This window comes from Spermophilus citellus (assembly GCF_964194105.1).
Source record: "Spermophilus citellus genome assembly, chromosome: 2".
Lineage (NCBI taxonomy): Eukaryota > Metazoa > Chordata > Mammalia > Rodentia > Sciuridae > Spermophilus > Spermophilus citellus.
The window spans coordinates 238,251,593-238,266,767 of NC_138183.1; the positions used below are offsets into that span (position 1 = coordinate 238,251,593).

At 46.5% G+C, this 15,175-nt stretch overlaps 3 protein-coding genes across 5 annotated transcripts; 2 read left to right on the forward strand and 1 right to left on the reverse strand.

Moving 5' to 3' along the window:
* Window positions 1-288: 288 nt before the first annotated feature.
* On the reverse strand, window positions 289-4,996 carry KBTBD4 (kelch repeat and BTB domain containing 4). Of its 3 annotated transcripts, none has more exons than XM_081279545.1 (4): window positions 4,868-4,996; window positions 3,332-3,949; window positions 2,533-2,639; window positions 289-1,870 (listed from the first exon to the last, which is right to left on the reverse strand). In XM_081279545.1, exons 1-4 carry the CDS (start codon window positions 4,884-4,886, stop codon window positions 1,010-1,012), a joined length of 1,605 nt encoding a protein of 534 aa, XP_081135671.1. In that variant the 5' UTR covers window positions 4,887-4,996; the 3' UTR covers window positions 289-1,009. The 3 variants fall into 3 exon arrangements, with proteins under 3 accessions (XP_081135671.1, XP_081135672.1, XP_081135673.1); XM_081279546.1 differs by having other exon boundaries at window positions 4,763-4,909; XM_081279547.1 differs by having other exon boundaries at window positions 3,332-3,945; window positions 4,763-4,904.
* Window positions 4,981-11,951, forward strand: NDUFS3 (NADH:ubiquinone oxidoreductase core subunit S3). Its single transcript, XM_081279567.1, has 7 exons — window positions 4,981-5,091; window positions 5,203-5,268; window positions 6,699-6,796; window positions 7,009-7,158; window positions 9,432-9,557; window positions 9,694-9,813; window positions 11,602-11,951. The coding sequence occupies exons 1-7, from the start codon at window positions 5,028-5,030 to the stop codon at window positions 11,767-11,769; spliced, it is 792 nt and encodes a 263-aa protein (XP_081135693.1). The 5' UTR covers window positions 4,981-5,027; the 3' UTR covers window positions 11,770-11,951.
* Window positions 11,952-13,297: 1,346 nt separating this feature from the next.
* FAM180B (family with sequence similarity 180 member B) lies at window positions 13,298-15,144 on the forward strand. The gene is made up of 3 exons (XM_081282246.1): window positions 13,298-13,490; window positions 14,467-14,537; window positions 14,728-15,144. The coding sequence occupies exons 1-3, from the start codon at window positions 13,352-13,354 to the stop codon at window positions 14,878-14,880; spliced, it is 363 nt and encodes a 120-aa protein (XP_081138372.1). The 5' UTR covers window positions 13,298-13,351; the 3' UTR covers window positions 14,881-15,144.
* The last annotated feature ends 31 nt before the right edge of the window (window positions 15,145-15,175 follow it).

Sequence of the window (15,175 nt, forward strand, 5' to 3'; positions counted from 1 at the left end):
TATGGGTATGCTGGGCACAGTGGTGCACTCCTGTAATCCCTGCAGCTCAGGAGGCTGAGACGGGAGGATCATGAGTTCAAAGCCAGCCTCAGCAAAAGCAAGGCGCTAGACAACCCAGTGAGACCCTGTGTCTAAAATAAAATACAAAATAGGGCTGGGGATGTGGCTTAGTGGTTGAGTGCCCCCGAGTTCAATCCCTGGTACCCTCCACCAAAAAAATAAATGTATGGGTATGTGACTAGTTCTTCTTAGGAAGTCACCCCTCAGGATTCAACACAGATGCACATATCCTTTCAAAAACTTTTATTTGTATGAACAGTTCCTAGCTCTTGATTTAGCTTAGAGCTTTTAAAAGAGCAGAGACCTTATATATTTGAGTCTGAAAAACAAGTTTCTGCTATTAATCAGAAATAATTCTTTCTACTTTCTAGCTTACCCCTTGGAGTAAGCCAAAAATAAAACCAAAGTTGCTTTTTCTGACAGAAGATGAGAAAATGATAAAAGGAACGTCCTAAATTCTAGAGTTGACCCCTGCTGGTGAAATACACCCTTAGCTAAGTCCATTTTCCCATCCAAAGCCTGAAGGAAAACTTAACACCTAATTCTTTGTGGTAAAATGATCAACTAGCCACTTCGTAGACTATAGAAAAAGTAAGGATGGGAATCTTTCCTTCCACCCTGGGATGAGGTGCTCCTATTTTACATTGATTAGGTAAAGAGGGGAGGCTGTGCCTAAGGTCTGAGAAAAGGCTCACACTAAGCAATCTGTAATGAGGCATAAGATCAGTGGGGATGGCAGAGATCAGGCTGGCCACCTCTCAGTTCAAGCAGCCAGCTCTACAGCAACAGTCTCAAAATACCCAAACAAAACACTTATGTGTTCAAGGAAGAGATGAGGTGCTGCCCAGAATAACATATAACTCTGAATTGGGGCTCAGGGAATTTTGAGTTTAGGGAGGAGTCTGAAAAAGGGAGGGTGAAGGAGTCAGTTGCTCTTCCTGTCACCACCTTAGGCCAACACGAACTGTAAATTGGTAAGCAGCACCTTAATGCCTCTAGTGACAGTTACAGCTGAAGTGGCAGGATCGAGTTTGTAGGTGTTGGCATCTCCCTTCTTGTATCGGTCCCTGAAGACATAGATGCTCCCATTGCAGCTGGCGATCTTCCAGAGGGATGGGGCGGAACTCCAGGCCTCCGGAAGGCAAAGCCTAGTGAAGCTGTCTAGCAGGGGATTGTAGCACACCAGGGAGTCCCCTTCAGCCACAATAAACACCAGATCCTTGTGCACTGCTGCATGCATGCGGCCTGCGAAGGGTAGTACATAGGGCTTCACGTGACACTTGTCTGTCTCTGTGTCAAAGCACTGGATAAGCCGGGAAGGTTTGGTAAAGAAGTCCAGGTCATTCTCCTCTCCCCCTAGTAAGTAGATGATTCCATTGAGATTGGCACCAGCGGCCCCTGACACAGCCACCTCTAGCTGAGTTGTCTCTGTCCATACATTATCACCTACCCGATAATAGATGACTGCATTTGAGAGGGTATCCTGCAGTGTCTTGCCACCCAGTGAATATATGGCATCTTTCCCAGGCACAGACACCAGGGTGTGTTGGAGCCGGTCTCGGGGCAAAGGTGCACACCACTCCCAGTCAACGGTGGCATTGTTGCACTTCCACATGCGCCTTGGGATGGAACCTCCCACCACATATAAGTCTCCACCATGCTTGCAGGCTGCAGTGATCTGGTGGCACAAGCTATTTTGGCCACTTACACTGATGGAGTCATCTTCAGCACAGTGTAAGGACACAGCTAACGAGTGGGTACGGGATGACTCTTTTCCAATAAGGTAAATGTGCACATTCTCCCCAATTTCCTGTTGCCAAAATCAAAATTATAATGACATGTCAGTTCAATGAGACAAGTATCTTTAAGTCCTGAGCCTCTCACTCGTATCCTTTTGTAACCTACTCCCCCCCCCCCCACCGTTGGCCTTCCTGACTCCTCTAATTACTCTCTTTCAGGCATTTGATACTGAGGTAGAGAATCTGTTGTGCCACTCACTCTTGCAGCTTTTAAAAAACTATCATAAATTGTGCTTCAGACAAAAGATTATTAACCAAATGATGAAAGTAGTTCACTTGAGGAGCTTTTGAAGCTCATAGATTGGTGGCTTCTGGGATCTCCTCTCCCTATCATAGCAACTTCAAGCAATAGACAATTTATTCAATAGTCATGAAAGAGGCCAGGCCAGGTGATGGCTGAAATGTATGGAGATTTAGGTGCCCAATTCTGTTTGTTTGTTTGTTTTTTGATACTGGAGATTGAACCCAAAGGCACTTCACCACTAAGCTCTATCTTCAGCACCCCTCCCCCCTTTTTAAATGGGGTCTTGCTAAATTGCTTAGGGTCATGCTAAGTTGCTGAGGCTGGCCTCAAACTTGTGATCCTCCTGACTCAGCCTCCCTAGTTGCCAGGATTATAGGTGTGTGCCACAGTACCTGGCTGGTGCCCCAATTCTTAAGAAATCTGCCTTACCTTCAAGCTAGTCCTAAGCGACTCTGCAAAAGCCTCTCTTTCCTCTTTATTAAAATTGATCCAGGCTTCTATTGCTTCTGTTGGGTTCTGGGAACATGGAACACCATCTGTAAGAGCCAAAGGAAAAGCATGGTCAATAACAGCCTGACAATTTGAAACAGAAATTCAGAAAAAGGGACTTTAAAGATGTGATCCAGTTTATTTGTCCAGCACTGTGTGTATGTATGTGTACACGTACATATGTGTGAAATTAAACTGACAATTGCCTTGCCTTTTTTGCAGTGCTGGGAATCAAACCCAGGACTACACTCATGCTAGTCAAGAGCCCACCATTGACCTACACTCCCAGACCTTTGCCTCATTTTTAAAAATTAAAATGGTTGGCTTGATATGCTCCTATTTGCCATGGAAGCAACCTACGAGTTGTGAGGGTGAAGCCCTCACACCTTATCTCAGTTGCAGGGTCAGGACTTTTACTAAAAAAGTTTATCTTAGATTTCTTGGTTCATCATCAATTTACTTAGGAAACTAATCTCACAGGCATGTGCAAAGTACAGGAGAGATGAGAACACTTAAGCACAGAACAGATTTCCCACCTTTAATGGGAAAGTGCTGCTTCTCTCAGGCACTCTGTCTCTAATTGGGGCCACACTGATTCTCAACTTCAATCTACATTCCTCCCGGGGATAATAATATATATTAAGAGCAGAAAGTTTGAGAATTCCTTTGTCTTGAACTAGAACAATCTGAACATCATACCCAAGTAACTGGGTATGATGTGCCCCCTCCCTATACTTACCTGAGATGATATCAGTGAGTAGATGGTGGGGCAAATGGAGAAATTCCTCTGTGCTCTGCAGCTGGGCCAGGTGAGTCTTGGCACAGTGCTTGGCTGCAGTGTAGAGCTCAGGATCACTGTGCCGATCTGCCAGCCACATCACCTGAAGGCAATTTCCCACTTGCACTGTGCGGGCCAAAAACCGAGAACATTCCTCAAAGAGAGATGTCAGCTGATACATGTCTGACACCTCATAAATTTCCTGCAGCTCATCAGCTCGAAGTTTCACAGTCCCATGGTAGATGTAATCAACTAGGAGCTGGAAAACTGACTCACTGACGTCCTGCAACACAATCACCCGGTTGTGAGCCTCCTTCAGATTGGAAGTGAACATGGACCGGAAAAAGCAGCTCTGAGCTGAGAGGACCAGCCGGTGCAGCTGAAACTCCCGGCCTTCCACTGAAATGGTGACATCAGCAAACAGCTCCTCCTCTAGACATAGTTTCATGATGCCTTGAGCCACCCGTCCTGAGTGGGACCGATCTTTGAAAGTGTAGTTCACAAAATAGTTCTCATCCATGGATGCTCCAGGCTCCTCTGGTGATTCCATGGTAGCCAACTTCTCTCTCTGCCAGCTGTCTGCAAAGCAACCTACCTTAAGTAACTTGAGGAAATCACACCCTAGTCTGTGAACCCAATTGTTCCACTCAGAGAGGGAAAAGGAAAAACTGAAAGCAAAGGGAGTCCAGACTGGCCTTAGTCCATACTGGCCTCTCCTTCAACCAAAGCTGGGTTCATTTTAATCTGTGGTGCCCTTCCCCTGATGAAATCAATAAAAGCTCAAACTTCTGATGTTTTGTCTGAGAGAACACTGACTATTCCTCTCCATAATGTAACAGAAGACTTGGGATTTAGGTTAACACATGAAAGCAAGGGTCTGGAGAAAGCTTATGATCTCAAACCCCTTAATATCTAAATAGCATGGGCATAAAATTAGTAAGAGGATGCAGAACCAGGTTGAGGGGAAGGAAAAAAAACAAAAAACCTCGCCACGTCCTTGGGGCGAGTCTTGGGACGAGTTTCCCTCGTCCCCTGCACATGGAGTTCAGACATTCCTACATGAGGCTTGGCCTGGGACACTCATCAGCCTCACTTTTTCTCTTTTCTGGGTTTCTGTTCCTCCTTTACCTGCTCGCCCTAATGAATCTCTAAAGCTTTGTCCCAGAGCTTGAAACAGAGCCCAGCTGTCCCCAACTAGGGGCACGAGGATGCCCATGCCCAGTGTTGTGTCTGGTTCCACCTGGAGTCGCCTGGGAAACGGTCGCTAGGGAAACTGTTCTCCCCACCCCCGGACCCCCGCCCGCCCGCCCTCTCTCCTCAAAAGCTTGGCTCGGGGAGCGGGGGAGGGGTATGGAAGGTAGAACTCAGGATAACCATCCCTTCTCCTCTCACCAGTCCGGTTCTTCAGCGTCTTCGCCGTGTCTCCAGTTTCTGCCTCAGCGGCCTGGGGTTAGGTTCACCTCACGGTTTCCCCACTAGCCGGTCTTGTTTTCTTACCTGCGTTCCCTCCTTTCATCCCGGAGCCCGGAACCCCTGCTTCCGATCCCACGACCGCCCGGAAGAAGATTTGTTGCACATTTCCGCTTCCGTTCCGTGCCCTTGGGGTTCCGTGTCCTAAAAGCCCTTCCCTTGGCAGCCTGGTTTGCATCCGAGGAACATGGCGGCCGTGGCGGCCAGGGTCTGGTGGCGGGGACTCTTGGGGGCTTCAGCGGTGGCCAGGGGTGAGCAGCGGGCAGCAGGCTGAGGTCAGGGTCAGAAGTAGTGGAGCCTCCAGCACAAAGAACTTCTCAAGCCTCACCCTACGCGTCTGTGCCTTTTATCTCCCTGTGCAGGGGCTGGACGACCGTCGGTGCTGTTGCAGCGGGTGAGGAGGGAGAGCGCCTCGGCCGACACGCGCCGTGAGTATGTGCGGGCAGCGCTTTTCTCCAGACTGTTAGCGGGTCCCTTCGTATCCTTCGTCAGATACTTGTCCTTGCCTAGGATGTCCTTCTGTGTTCTCCTGGCAAATCTCTGCTTGTCCTTGGAGACCTGATTGCCATGGTTTCTAACCGACAGGCAGAATCGAGCTCTCCCTGTGCTATAGACCTGTTAGTGGCCTTCCTCCTTTGTCCGTTTTCAGGATCCTCTTTTCTCTGATTAAGCTGACAGTTCTTTGAAAGCAGAAGATCTAACTTTTGGACCTCAGAGCCCAGTAACAACAGCAGCTTTCAAGTTAATTGGGCGCTCACTGCGTATCAGGCACCTTACCAAGCCTTTATGAATAATGTTATTTGGTCCTCACAACAGCTTTATGAGGTAGACTGTATTTAACTGAACATATTTTATGAATCAGGAAACAGTCCAGATAACTAAATTGCCCAGGATCTGGGGCTAGAAATGTACCTCAGTGGTAGAGCACCTGTCCAGCATGCCCAAGGACTTTGGTTGGATCCCCATCATCTCAAGATAAACAAATAAATAAATAAAACATTTGTTCAGAGTCACAGAGAAAGTTGGTCTGCCTGCTGCCAAAGGCACTTAACCATTCTCCCCAGTCTATACTGGGTGAGTGCCCAGTGATTAGGTTTGCATGAATGAGTATTTGGAAATTATGTTACAGTCAATATAAGCAGACTGGGAAGACCTAACTTTTCTGGTTTAGGTCTAGGTTTTCTTACTGATGCACACACCAAAAAGGAAGATGGGGTTCACAAGATAATCTGTGAGGGCTCTTCAGTCAGTCCTGAAGCTCTTAGCATGAGAATCTGGAGTAAGCTAAGGGCCAAGAAGATAAAGAGAAGCAAATGTGTGGTTCCTGTCCTTGAAGAGTTTCTAGTCTGGTAGGACAGCTGACACTATGCTGTGTTTGCAGAAGTATAGAAAGGGAAGAGCATGGCATAGTTTCAAGAAGTGGCAAACACCACAGTTGCAGTAATAAGTCTTTAGTGTATTATGTAGGTGAGGTGGCATCTTTCTCCAACTTTTCATTATTTCCTATACCCTGGAAGAAGAACTCTCCACCTACACCTTTTTTTTCTTTTTTTTGGTGTATGGGGGGGTAGTACAGGGATTGAACCCAGGAGCACTTAACCACTGAGTCACAAACCCAGCCCTTTTTATTTTTTATTCTGAGACACTAAGTTGCTGAGGCTAGCCTTGAACTTGGCAATTCTCCTGCCTCAACCTCCTAAACCACTGGGATTATAGACCTGTGTTATCACACCCAGCTCATGTGCACCTTCCTGTAGAGAGTCCTGCTGAAAGATGATACCCTTTATAAACCCAAGAGAATAGATGCAGAGCTGGTTGCTGCCTTCCTCACCCTGTTAAATGCGTCTTTTCCTTCCAGCCACAGTCAGACCACAGAACGATGTGGCCCACAAACAGCTCTCAGCTTTTGGAGAGTATGTAGCTGAAATCCTGCCCAAGTATGTCCAACAAGTTCAGGTAATATACACTACAGTTATTTGGGTTTGGGTCGAGAAAGAATCATGTTTTCAGGGCACATGGGAATGAGTAGCCTAGTTTCAAAGAAACCATAGATTTCTCCATCCCTAACTTGAGCTTCTTTCTCTATTTTAAGCTAAGTGATTCCAAATGAAGTTAGCTGCTTCCTCTGTAGATATTTCCTTTTTCTTTCCTCCCTTCTGTGTCTGTAGGTGACCTGCTTCAATGAGTTAGAGATCTGTATCCATCCTGATGGAGTCATCCCAGTGCTGACTTTCCTCAGGGATCACACCAATGCACAGTTCAAATCCTTGGCTGACCTGACAGCAGTGGATGTACCAACTCGGCAAAATCGTTTTGAGGTCAGTCAGGAAATTTGAGAAATTTTGGGGAATAAGGGTGAGAAAGGGACAGAGTCAGGCATAGTGGTGTCCTATAATCCCAACAGCTCAGGAGGCTGAGGCAGAAAGATCTCAAGGTCAAAGCCAGCCTCAGCAACTTAGCAAGACACTATCCCAAAATAAAAAAATAAAAAGAACTGGGAATGTAGCTCCTGTAGTTGTAAAATGCCCCTAGGTTCAATCCAGAAAAAAAGAAAGGGAACATAATATTTTCAAGGTGACAGCTACCAATGGGAACCATAGTCTCTCGAGTTTCAGTTTGGTTCATTCAGTAGAACACAGCAGTTAAACCAGGGCTTTAGAGTCAGGTAGACCTTAAGTATGAATCTTGGCTCTGTCATCACGTGACTTTGTGACCTCAAACATACTGTTTATTTTAGACAAAGTCTTATTTTGTTGCCCAGACTGATCTTAAACTCTGGTTGAAGTGATTCTCCCACCACAGCCTCCTGAGTAGCTGGAACTATAAGCATACACCCTGGTACCCACTCTATTTGATTTTGTGTGTGTTGTGTGCTTTAATTTTTTTTTCTTTTTTTTTGTACTAGGGAGTAAATTCACTAGCCACATCCCCAGCCCTTTTTATTTATTATTTAGAGACAAGGTCTTGCTAAGTTACTCAGGGCCTCACCAAGTTACTGTCTTTGAACTTGCAATTCCCTGCCTTAGCCTCCTGGGCCACTGGGATTACAGGTGTGCACCACCATGTCCAGTGCTTTAGTTTTCTCATCTGCGAAATAAGTGTAGGTGATGGTGGGGCAGGTCTGCAGGCACTGCTGAAGCCATAGAAAAGAAAACCTTTTATGCTTCCAGCAATTTCAGATGCCAAAAACATTCCCTGCACACAGGACTTGATATTATATGGTTCATTAGGATTTGTTATGGCTGTCCTTGGACATTTTTTAACTAGTAAGGTTAGAAGATGTGAGGGCTGGGGTTATGGCTCAGTGGTAGAGCACTTGCCTCACATTCATGAGGCATTGGGATTGATCCTCAGCACCAAAAAAATAAATGGTGTTCATCTACAACTAAATATATATATGTGTATATATATATATATATATATATATATATATATATATATATATATATTTTTTTTTTTTTTTTTAAGGATGTGATATTAGATAAGGAGGATTTATCTTAGTGATTTCAGGATGCTGGTAAGTATAATTTCTTTCAGCAAGGAACCCAGTAGAGAATTATCAGAAAGGCAATTAAAAAAGAAGAGCCAGGTGGGGCACAGTGGTGCATGCCTATTATTCCAGCAGCTGAGGGAGGCTTAGACAGGAGGATAGCAAGTTCAAAGCCAGCTTCAGCAAAAGCAAGGCACTAGGCAACTCAGTGAGACCATGTCTCTAAAAAAAATACAAAATAGGGCTGGAGATGTGGTTCATTGTGTCTCTGCATTCAATACCCAGTACCAATAAATAAATAAATAAGAACCAGGCTTGGTGATAAATGCTGTAATACAAGCTACTCAAGAAACTGAGGCAAAAGGATCACAAGTTCAAAGCCAGCCTAGGAAACTGAGTAAAACCCTGCCTCAAAATAAAAAAGAGCTGGGAATGTAACTTATTAGTGGAGTGCTTGCCTAGCAAGTGCATGGCCCTGGATTCAATCTCTAGTACTGCCAAAAAAGTTGTTTGTATCATGTCTGGTGGTTGTCAGGATGAAATGAGATGGTGTAGGTGACTTATTAGCACACAAATTCTCAATACACTTAACAATTAGTATTTTCTATTCATCTACTATGTGCCAGACCCTGGAAAAGAGAAAGAACATCTAGTATCTATCCTCCACACCTAGCAAAAGGTTTGTAACTTAAAGTAGTAATCTGTAGTACATAGGATGGTAGAGGGATACTTTAGAAACAGGTGGGGCACTGTCTGAAAGGCTTCTTTCAAGAAGATATTTATGCTGAATCTTAACAGATGAGAAGAATACCAGAAATTAGCCTCGTGAGGATTTGGGGCAGGTAGAGCAGAGAGATCTTCCAAAGAGTAGCACAAGCAAAGACAGGCATGCTGACGTGCCTAGCCACACTATGGCTGTGCCTTTGCAAGTTGTAAGCATAGGGACATCTTGACGTTTTGAACTTCAAACAGAAAGCAGGGTCACAGGTGAAACCCTAACCTACCCTGAATCCTTATAGCTAATGCTTACCCAGAGACTCTCATCTGAGACTCCTCAAACTGTGCCTTTCTTCATCCTCTAGTTCCCTCTGTTCTCCCTAGATTGTCTACAATCTGCTGTCTCTGCGCTTCAATTCACGGATCCGTGTGAAGACCTATACAGATGAGCTGACACCAATTGAGTCCACAGTCTCTGTGTATAAGGCAGCCAACTGGTATGAGAGGGAGGTGAGTTGGTGGATATGATGGGACTTGCCTCTGGGCCAGAGTTGCTGAATTAGTTGAAACTTGGGCTGTAATGTAGCTCCTTCCTCCCTATTGTAGGCCCTGTGGACTGGTTGCCTGAGAACCTCTTTTTTTCTAGATCTGGGACATGTTTGGTGTCTTTTTTGCTAACCACCCTGACCTAAGAAGGATCCTGACAGATTATGGCTTTGAGGGACATCCTTTCCGGAAAGACTTCCCACTGTCTGGTTATGTTGAGGTAAGAGCCTTGAAATTGGGGTGCTAGCCTTAGGGAGGGACTCACAGGGAATAGGGAATAGTGGAGATGCCACGATCTGTGGGGGTGGGCTCTGGATTCAAATCCTAGCTTCATTTTTGTAATCTGGGGCAAGGTACTTAATTTAATTATGGTTCTATTTTCTATACAGTAGGGACGATAATAGCTTAAATGATGTGTGAAGCTGGGTGTTTTAAGTGTGCTAAATATCAGTTGATGCTAGCTATTATTATAATAATCATTTTAATGATGAAAGCAGCCTTCAGAACAATCTGGCCAGGCACAGTGGTGCATGCCTGTAATCCCAACAGTTTGGGAGGCTGAGTCAGGAGTTCTAAGCCAACTTCAGCAAAAACAAGGCACTAACAACTCAGTGAGACCATGTCTTTAAGTAAAATACAAAATAGGGCTGGGGATATAGTTCAGTGATTGAGTGCGTCCCGTGTTCAACCCCTGGTACCCCCCCCCCCCCCCCGCAAATAAAAAAGAACAGTCTGCCCCCAACTCCTGAAAGTAGAGGATTATTTTTCCTTGCCCTAGATTTTCAATAAGGCAGGGAAGATGCTAAATGTCTAATCCTCACAAACAGCCACCAAACTGGGCACAGTGGCACACACCTGTAATCCCAGCAATTCAGAAGGCTGAAGTAAAAGGATCAAGAATTCAAAGCCAGCCTCAACAAATTAGTGAGACCTTGTCTCAAAATTAAAAAATAAAAAGGGCTGGGGATGTGGCTCAGAAGTTAAGTGCCTCTGGGTTCAATCCCTGTTACCAAGAAAAAACAAAAAAAATGAATAGCCACTGAGGCAGGACCAGTAATATGTCACTAAAAGAGTCTTATAAAGAATTCCAGTGGGCTGGGGTTGTGACTTAATGATAGAGTGCTTGCCTAGCATGTGTGAGGCACTAGGTTCAATCCTCAGTGTACTACATAAAAATAAATAAAAGTGTTGTGTCTATCTATAACAAAAAGTGCTTAAAAAAATAAATTTTTTTTCCAGTGGCACTGCTGATTGTCTATTAGCAGGAAGGTAGCCTTAAAAAAATAAATAAATTTTGTAGCAAGGTAGCTTTTTTAGAAATGTTAATTACAAGCATGAGCCAATATGCCTCGTTTAACTTCAGACTTTTTTTTTGGTCCCAGGGACTTAACCACTGAGCCACATCCCCAGTCCTTTTTTGTATTTTATTTAGAGACAGAGTCTTACTGATTTGTTTAGGGTCTTGCTAAGTTACTGAAGCTAGCTTTGAACTTGCGATCCTCCTGCCTCAGCCTCCTAAGCCGATGCATTACAATCCTGCACAACCACTCTTGGCTCTGAGATACTGACAGTGGAAATACCAAGGCCAGAAGGCCTGAAGTTGTGTCTGTCAGTTTACGTTTACTCTTTTCAGCCACCAGCTGCCTCCAATCCTGGACAAATGCTTTCCATTATCTTATGAGAATGGATGAGCAGAATCAGTTCTAGAAAAGGGTTCAGAGTTCACACTGTGGTGGGGCAGGCGACAGGGGAGTCTGAATGTTGCTGAAGTGCATGAGTGGTAGGAGACCATCTGGGAATTCCACTTACCAGGTTGTTGGAGTGTGACGCATTGTGACGGGTCACACAAATATGTATGGAGACTTGTTGACAAAAAAGGCTAGAATAGGAGTCAAGGACAGAGAACGATGATAGGCTGGGGGAATTGCCCATGGCCCGTGAAAGTGTGCTCCTTAGTGGCCATGACAAGACGTTCTTCAGTACTCAGTCCTGTCTTTTGTTCCTGCAGTTACGCTATGATGATGAAGTAAAGCGGGTGGTGGCTGAGCCAGTGGAGTTGGCCCAAGAGTTCCGCAAGTTTGACCTGAACAGCCCCTGGGAGGCTTTCCCTGCCTATCGTCAGCCTCCTGAGAATCTCAGGCTTGAAGCCGGAGACAAGAAGCCTGAAGCCAAATAGCTCCAGGGAAGGCTTATGAATTAAGGAGAGCATCTTATCTATGATTGTTTGTGTAAATAAATTCCTACTAAGACTCCACACTTCTTTTGTGCTAATAATGGGTAGAGCTTGACTTAGGTAAAGGCGGGTGCAGGCAAAGGTGTTTCTCTGCTCCCTTAGAATGTACCAAAGTTGCAAGTCTGTTTTTTTGTTTGTTTGTTTGTTTTTGGTGGGGGGTGGGTATCAGGGATTGAATTGAGCCACATCCCCAGCCCTATTTTGCATTTTATTTAGAAACAGGGTCTCGCTGAGTTGCTCAGCACTTCACTTTTGCTGAGGCTGGCTTTGAACTCACCATCTTCCTACCTTAGCCTCCCAAGCCATTGGGATTACAGGCATGCACCACCACACTTGGCACTGTTTTGGTTTTCTTTGTTGTTTGTTTGTTTTTTTGTTTTTGAGTAGTCCAGATTGAACCCAGGGGCATTTTTCCACTGAACTATATCCCCAGACCATTTTTTTTTTAATTGTGAGACTGGCTTCAAATTTATGATCCTCCTATCTCAGACTCCCAAGTCACTGGGATTATAGACATGTAACACCTCCCACAGCCTACAAGTGTATTTTAATAGGAGTAAATAGTGGTGTTGCAGATACTGTCACCTGCAGGCCTGTAATGTACTTCTGAGAGGGATTCTGACTAATTCAAAGTGCTCACATTCCAGTGGGTTCAGGATCTCTTTGGTGTGGCATCTAGTGAGAACTGGAGGGTCTCAATAACTGTTGGAGTAAGCCTCTCATGGTGGCATCTGATGGATTCCTGGGTGGAACCAAGGAATCTCCATTCTACTCCCACCCACACTTCCACAGGGTAACATGAGCCAATAGTCAAAGCTTGAAAGAACACCTTAGCTCATTTTTGAGCCTTGAATCTTGTATTCTCTCTAGCCTGATAGCTTGTCATTCTTGAGCTAGAGGAATCTGCCTAGTTTCTGGCCTGAACCAAGACTGGATCCTCGAGGAGACTCTAGGACTAAGGCAAAAACGCTAAGGAGTGGCAGATTTGTCTGTCAGGAGACAGTACTCGCTTCCCCAGCTGGTCTAGGGTCTCTTCAACCTGTGGCTGAATGCCTGAAATGAGAGCACTAGGCTCTGCCTTCCACGCGGCCACGCGGCCCACCCAGCATGTAGCTGGAGTACTGGGCTCTGCAGCTGATGCTCTTGGCACTCAAGCAGCTCCCTGGAGGCGGAGTTGGACTGGGTGTCAGGGGCTGGCATCCTGTCAGTAGCAGGATGTTTCAAGGGTGAGGACAGATAGTAAGGTAGCATTACTGCCTGAGATCTTTCCTCCCCCTTTGGAAGGTCAAGCCAGTTTGCTACCAAGCCCTTTTTTCTGTTAACTAAGCATCCCACCCATTAGGCAGGAACAGGCTGCTACTGCCAAAACCACAGATTCCCATTTCTGGAGGGTGGAAAGGGCCCAAAGAGGTGATGGAGGCCACAAGCCAGTCCCTCCCTATTCTGCATTGAAGACTGACATGCGTAACAGAATGCTGGAGCAGCCTGCAATGGAAAGTTAAGAGCTGTGGTATGTGGCAGGCAAATGAGGGAGCACAGAGCTGCTAGGAAGAGTGAGACTCAGAGAATGAGGTGCAGCATGGCCAGGACACCGCAGTTACTGGCTTATCTGGTGGTAGCCATTTGCCTCTGCCCTGGAGCAACAACAACCCAGCACCATGCAGGTACAGGGGCCTCAGGGTGGGTGGATAGGAGCCAAGAAAGGCTACTGGCAGACAGCAGTTTCTGCTGGCTCCAATTGATCCTCACAGGGCAAAGGATCTGTGGGACTGAAGTGTATGCTACAGTGGGTAATGGTGTGGACCCCACTTAATGCTGGCCTGAGTCACAGTTGGGCCCTGGGCTTATTTCAGCTGATGTCCAAAGCAGGGTCTCTTGATGTGTTCTGGGTTTGGGACAATCACTGCTAATGATACACACTTCATGATACAGGATGGAGGAAAATTAACAGTCATCCTGTCCTGCCCAGTTCTCTGCCTTACACACAATGCACTACTGAGGAGAAGCAAGGAAAGAGTAGCCCCCTCCAAAAAAGTCCTCATCTTGCTGGGCACAAAGCTGCATGCATATAATTCCAGCTACTCCAAAGGCTGAGGCAGGAGGATCACAAATTCCAAGACAGCTTCAGTAACTTAGCAAGACCCTGTCTCAATTTTTTTAAAAAGGCCTGAGAGTGTAGCTCAGTGGCAGAGCACTTACCTTGTACATGCAAGGCCCTGGGTTCAGTCCCCAGCATTGCAAAAGGAAAAGAGGTCCTTATCCTTTGCAGAGGGTCATTGGCAGTGGTTTAGGTCACATTATCCCCAGATGACTATAGGGAGGGAAAAAGGGAGGAAGTGACCTGTTGGTGTGGAGCTCTTTACCAAGGGAATTGTGCAAGTTAAAGGAGGAGTCCTGGGTATTTGCTGACCCTTTGGTATAACTTGGTATGACACTTTGAGATCACAAGATCCATGCCTGGAAGGATGAATGCCAGTGTGCATGTGGGATGGGGGAGGGGAGCATGAGATGGCATTCCTACACTTTAGTAGACAGAAGATCCAGGAGGGACCCCTATGAGGCAGCTGAAGGGCACTTCTGGGGCTCTGGGGTGTTCAGGGTGGAATATGACAAGGGCCTGACTCCTCTCTGCTGCCCCAGGGCAGCCCGAGGACAGCGCCAGCGTGGGAGGTGGCCTGCAGGACCCAGAGGCCCCCGAAGTGATGTTTGAGGTCATTATTCCCAGCCTGGGTTGTGGGGGTGGGAATTTCCACAAGTCCCTAAGCTTAGGGCTGGGAAGGGGAATATCAGGGTGTGCCTGCCGGGGGTGGGGGACAACCTGGCATGAGTTCTACTGCCTGCTTATGCTCCCTGACCAGCTCCCCAGGCTTCAGCCCATCCCTTAAATAGCTCCCCTTGCAGCTGCTCTGGGCTGGGCTGGAGCTGGATGTCATGGGGCAGCTGTACATCCAGGATGAAGAACTAGCATCCACAAGTCCAGGTCGCCGACTCAGGCTCCTCCTGCAGCACCGAGTACCCAGTGACTTGGGGGGTGCTGAGCAGCAGCTGAAATAGCTCCAGGACCTGCGGAAGGGGCTTCCTCTTTGTCCTTGGGACTTTGAACATCTGCTCCTCACAGGCCTATCCTGCGTCTACCGGCTCCATGCTGCTAGTGAGGCTGAAGAAAGGGGTCGCTGGGCCCAGGTCTTCTCCCTCCTGGCCCAGGAAACACTCTGGGACCTGTGTAAGGATTTCTGCCCCCAGGGCCAGCCCCCTTGGCTGGGGCCCTGGGCCTCCATCCTTGGCCCCTTCCCCTGACCCTTCCTTTTTACCTGTCATTTTCCCCTCCTATTATGTCCCCCCCCCCCAA